The sequence below is a fragment of the Ricinus communis genome, chromosome 8 (assembly GCF_019578655.1).
Source record: "Ricinus communis isolate WT05 ecotype wild-type chromosome 8, ASM1957865v1, whole genome shotgun sequence".
In the NCBI taxonomy this organism is placed as follows: domain Eukaryota; kingdom Viridiplantae; phylum Streptophyta; class Magnoliopsida; order Malpighiales; family Euphorbiaceae; genus Ricinus; species Ricinus communis.
The window spans coordinates 18,400,010-18,405,899 of record NC_063263.1 but is presented as its reverse complement, the minus strand read 5'-3'; the positions used below and the strand labels follow the sequence as shown (position 1 = coordinate 18,405,899).

The window sequence follows — 5,890 nt, the reverse complement described above, 5'->3', positions numbered from 1 at the left end:
GAAGTCCAACGAATCTGTCACCAACATGACAAATAGGCTTCTCACCATCATCAATAACATGAGAAAGCTTGGTAAACATTATGAGCTTGTGGATATCTATCTCTTAGCTAAAGAGAGTCAGTTAGTCGGACATAAAGAACTAAGAGAAGCTAAATAATATTTTAGGGTAATTTACTTTCTATGGGTCCATTTGCTAATAAAGATAAATTAATTTATCGAGCATGTGACATGGAACAAAGTTGAAAGAGTTATTTGGACAACCAGCTGCTACGTCACCAAAATTTAGCCGGAATCCCAATAAGTATTTTGACTTGCAATGAAAATAATAAGCGTGATATCAAAAAAAAAAATTAAATTAAAAGTTTAATACCAACTAAAAATAAATGGCAAAAAATTGATACCAACAAAATAATTTATCCTAGTACTGTGAGAGGCCCACATAATACGTCTAATGATAATAATGTTGATAATTTAAAGGCACCTAAACTATTAAAAATATTCAAATCATCCCCCTCTTTCAACTCAACATTTAACAGATATTTTGCAGTTGATGTGGCAATAAAACTTGTTCCTTATATCTCTCCCTTTCATATATTAAGAAAAAAGTGTACTTATTACAAAAAAAGAAGACCATTCTCACTTCTCAACCATCACCACTGCTCTATCATCACGCATCTCCTATTGTCTTATATCTAACCCATCCACCACCATTGCTACTGTTAGAAGTCGACGATGCCACATTTCATAGCACCAAATAAGCAAAAAGACCCATAAAAGATTTTTTATAAAAGAAAAAAGAGAAAGAAATTTCTTATTACCTAAAAAATAGAAAACACACTATGGATATTTTTTTTTTTATTCAATGAAGTAAATATTTCAAATATGTTTAGAAGCATCCTCAATGACTTTTTATATATCTAATTCTTTATTATAAAGAGTTAGACTCAAATAAACTCTTTATCTCTTAATATAAAATAAAGTAAAAAATTAGTTTGACTCTCTAGATTTAGAAAGTCAAACTTCACTCGTTACATTTTGGTTGAAAAAAATTATAAGAAAAGAAAAGAAATTGAAATAATTAGTACTTATAAAAAATATATACGATATAAAATAAAACATAAAAAATATATTGAACTAAATAAAAAAATTTATTCGTTATATTTCAATATTTCTTAAAATATTTTTATCGTAGCTCTTTAGGATAAAAAAAATATGAGGTTATTTTAAAACTGTTAAAGCAAAATGTTAAGAGACTTTGATAAAGGCTTGTAACAATAGCAAAATGTTATAGGATCTTATAAAGAACAACACTAATTTATGGATTGTGATGCAAAAGAAAGAGGAAAGGTTTGGGCTCGCTCAAATCGATCAACATCGCTAGTCAATGCAGCAAAATTAACAGTTTTGATTTCAAGAAACATAAAAATCCACTACTTCCGTCTCTACATTGATCTATAAATTCCACCACTACTTCCGCTACTAAATTTCCAACTCAATTTGAGAGTTTTAAGATCCAATATTTTGAATTAGAAATTAGAATCTGATCCAATTGGCTATAAACTGGTCCCATTAAATCACCCCTTTTGTTTTGGACAATGGATGTTAGGTACTCCTAAATGTTAAAAGAAAAGGAGTAGATTTATGTGCTAGTGGTACTCCTCAAAAATCCCAACAAATCAGTGAGTTGAAAAAGTTAAAAAGTTAAAAAAATCCTATGTTACTTTCTTAAAAAGCAACTATCTATTTATTATCCATCCTTTTTTAAATAAAGTAAAATTAAAAACTTTACTTTTTAAAAATTTACCTCTATTTACTTTATAAAATCTTTAACTTACCTTACCATCATTTTTTCCAAGCATTTACTCCCTGCAAATGTTTCTTTCTAGTTACTATGAGAATTTATAATATTTCCTCAAATCATTCAGCCAGAGGAGAGTGGGGAATCCGCCACCAAACTGGTGAAGGTTCATTCTCCCATCTAGACCTCCCAGCTCTCCACGTCCAAGAAAGCACTTATCCAGGAAAGTGCTCTCTTATGCTGAGCGTATTTCTTCTTCACAGTTCCTTGTATTGATCAAAACCAACATCTATAAACTTCTGTACTTTGTTTTGACCATTTATGAAGTATTTGTAAGTCTCTAGGTTCTAATCCAATGATGTCCTTCTCCAGCAGTAACTGTTACCAGCAAAACAAAATAAAACAAAACAAATGACAGAGAAAGGATTGCAGAAAAAGAGAAGGAAGCGAGAACTTATTGAAAATTGATCTCGGAGGCATCACTTTTATTCATTTTCATGCGACCTCTTTGGAAATGTTAATGAAGGAGCAATACAGCCGAGCTCACTGTTACAACTGACCAAACAAACTGATTGTATCCATTCCAATATGCAGGAGCACACAGTTGAGGGAGCTCACTTATATGTGTATCAGTTTACACATAGAGCACACATTCAAGGGTAGCTCGGTCTTAGACATACTAGTTGGAAATATCACCATCAATCTGACTTGGCAGGTGGCCATCTGATGAAAACTAATTGAATCATGGAGCACTTTATCAGGGGAGCTCTGTCTCCGCATGCTGCATGAAAGCAGAGAACTCTCTGTTCCATTTAACAAGCTGGAATCAGTTGGCGGATGAGCACACAGCCGATGATAGCTCAATTCACATGAACAATTATTTGCTTCCTTTTCATATGGCACATGCTAGTAAGCAGCCGGAGAGCCCACATTTATACCGCAGATTGTTGCAAGGAATGACATGCCTTTACCTTCTATCTACATACTTGACATCACTAATGACAAACCCGCACATGAATCTATGAGTTTTTAAAATGGAAAGAACTCTATTTACAAATGAAAAGATAAATAGGCAGTTATTCTAGCTGCGGAACCCTGCAGCTAATGCAGGGAAGCAAACTGCGCATCCAAGGAAGCTGATCCACAACTTGAGTTCATCAGGTAAGAGCATCCCCATGGATGCTATGAAACCAAAAGCAGCACCAGCATATGCAATTGTGTTCAAGATTCGTGAGGCAAACCCTGTACTAAGTTTGCACATCAAGATACTGCTAAATGAAGAAACATAACCGACAATAGTACTTCCCACAGCAAAATCCCATAAAATTTTCATATTGGGTGAGAGAGGATGATTGTTGTTACCAAGCCAAGCTGTTAGCAAAGTAACAAATACTTGGGCAGCAATCAGAAGGGATGATTCAGTCATCTTTTGACGATAAAGAAGCATCTCGATCTCTGTCTCTCCCACTATGCGATTGGGTGCTGCTACCTGTTGAGTTGCGATAAGACCGATGAGCTCTCCACCATTTGGGGCATTATCATTGCTAACAGCTTGCACAGCTGGAGTTCCATCTGCTTGGACCTGATTATCATTAGGTGCTGGAAGTGGTGCTGGTGATGCTTCAGGAGAAACCATTGCCACTGGTATTCCAGAGGCATTTTGTTGAAAAGTTGGCACTTGTGGGTGTCCCGGGGGAACAGCCTGTCTATCAATCTGAATAAGAATCGTACCAGAAGTTAAATGAACTTCACTGGCCACTCCCTCTTCATCTGGGTGCACTGGTGGTATGATACAAGCATTTTGAAGAGGCCCCTGCATATCAATCTGCACAAGGACAGCAACAGAAGGTTAGTATACTGCACGGCACATCAGGTCAGCAGTCCAATGCTTATTTTACAGAATATAAGATTGGAGTTGCATTTCTCAAGTTTTTGATGGTTTGAAGTCATTAATTTGCAGATAATAACAAAATCATTTAACAATCCTGACTCCACTAATCACCTCAATTAGTCTAATGGAAGAAAAGAAAAGAAATCACCTCAGTTGTTTCACAAAATAATTGATCCATCATAACTTGTTATAAGAGCAATCAGATGTATATGAAGTAAATAAAAGAAAATAAAATCTAAGAGGAGCTAAAGTTATACTAACATTTCATGAGATTAAAGGCCATAAAGTACCCTTTACTATAGTTTATAAACCGAAAAGAACAACTATCAGACCAAGTTAATTACTCATATGAAGCTTACTAGCCTTAGTTGACCTGGTGTAAACTTATTTTCATTCCATTTCTAGTCATTATATATTATTTTGACATTTATTTTTCTCTTATATAAATTGTTATCCTGCAAAAACTGATTAGAATTGTAGTTCTGGTTGGGTTTTAGTTTCGAACTTGTTGAAGTAAATGACAATTCAAATGCATATACATCTTTCAATCTCCACGATTGCCTTCAACTCTGCAAGTCCTTTTCTTAGAAAAAATTGACCTTTTATAAGAAATTACGAACGTGATATGGAACCAAATGATTATGGATCTTGAAAATGGAATAACTAGAGATATTTGGATTGCATACCCGTATCAGAACTTGATTCTTGCCTGCTTCGTTGCTAATCAGGACCCTGGCAAAAGGGAATGTATAGAGTTAAACTTCAACTTTCAAGGTCCGAGGTGGATTGATTATTCTAAGAGACTTGCATACCTTGGCGAGTTGAAGCCTGAAACCTTATGTTCATATTCGTCACCGATGTATTGTGGAATGCTCATGTTGATCTTTGTACTGTAGATTAGAAATCAATGAAAGCACAGCTATCATCAGTATAAAGAACAGCGAAACTGTAATAAAGCAGGTTCATATGGAAATCAAAATACCTTGAATTGTAATCCTATAAAACTGATAGTGCAGAGACTGAAAGAACTGTAATACTTTTCTAGAACAGCCATTGGGAGAGAAATGATGCTGAAAGTTCTAAGAAATTTCCCCTAGTTGGGAAAAATGTTAAACGCGGCAAAGAAAAAAAAATCAATTATTAAACATTGACTAAGTAAACTAAAATGTTAAAAGCATTTACCAAGAAATTTCCTAGAAAAGGACATCTAAGACCATAGTTTTCTCACTCTCTTTTTTCTATGGAATCAAACTCTTCTTTGAAGCGCTCTTTATCATTTTTGCAATCAGAAAACACACCTATCAGATTACTTCAGTTTTTTGAACCAAAAATGAGAGATAAATGGGAGAAGAAGCAACTTGACCACTCCTCTCCACCGCAAACCACCGCCGGAATTATCCACGACGACGACGGTGTAATGAAATTCATAATGTTTGGATGCGTTGCGATCGGTGTTGTCGTGAAGCTGCTTCCGTACGAGTATAGAGAAGGCATTAATCCAGTACCAACCGTCATCTTCAAAGAGATTCCAACGACGACGTTTCATACGTTTATAATCTCCATTATGTTGGCCTTCACCGGAGCTTTTAGCTGCTTGTTGACTAAACGCAGACTTCATTTTTCAAATTATGAAAAATTTTGCAGGTGTTATTCGCTTGTATTTGCAGCTGTTGCCATGGCGATCCTTGTAAACGCAGGTATAAGATCAGCCTTTTGCCAAGGGATTCAACTCGTGGAAGCGTAAAGCTAAGTACTTTTTTCAGTAAATCCTTTTTTTCTTTTTCGGCATTTAGAATCCGTATCTCGCATTTGGTACTGAATGGTTAATTTCATGTTATGCTCAGGGTGCTCAATGTAAATACTCAATTACTCATCAATAAAATTTCTGCTTTTCTTCTTATTAATTTTTCTTTTAAGTACCAATTCCATTAACATCCACTGCAACTTCTGCTCTACTAATTTCCAAATTCTAATAAGAATCTAGAATGGAAAAAGCCACTCAACAAATTTTATATTTTTCTATTAGAATTCTTTTGCTTGGTAGAACTTTTAGAAATTTATAAATAGAGAATTTTAGTTAATTTGTGCTCTCTCTGTGTTTTCTTTCCCTTACATTAGTTAGAAACTAGTTTAATGCCCATCACAAGACAGATTATTTTAACTAATAAAATTATATTATTCTAAATAAAAATAAAAATTTT

General features: G+C 34.5%; 2 protein-coding genes across 3 annotated transcripts; one reads left to right on the top strand and one right to left on the bottom strand.

Annotated features, from left to right (window-relative positions):
• Nucleotides 1-2,252: 2,252 nt before the first annotated feature.
• On the bottom strand, nucleotides 2,253-4,998 carry LOC8269779. 2 transcript variants are annotated; one of them, XM_048378278.1, is made up of 5 exons: nucleotides 4,872-4,998; nucleotides 4,672-4,782; nucleotides 4,502-4,579; nucleotides 4,376-4,421; nucleotides 2,253-3,623 (listed from the first exon to the last, which is right to left on the bottom strand). In XM_048378278.1, exons 3-5 carry the CDS (start codon nucleotides 4,564-4,566, stop codon nucleotides 2,880-2,882), a joined length of 855 nt encoding a protein of 284 aa, XP_048234235.1. In that variant the 5' UTR covers nucleotides 4,567-4,579; nucleotides 4,672-4,782; nucleotides 4,872-4,998; the 3' UTR covers nucleotides 2,253-2,879. The 2 variants fall into 2 exon arrangements, with proteins under 2 accessions (XP_048234235.1, XP_002530583.2); XM_002530537.3 differs by having other exon boundaries at nucleotides 4,672-4,892.
• Nucleotides 4,930-5,589, top strand: LOC125370886. Its single transcript, XM_048378279.1, has one exon. It carries the CDS (start codon nucleotides 4,930-4,932, stop codon nucleotides 5,431-5,433), a length of 504 nt encoding a protein of 167 aa, XP_048234236.1. The 3' UTR covers nucleotides 5,434-5,589.
• Nucleotides 5,590-5,890: the final 301 nt, after the last annotated feature.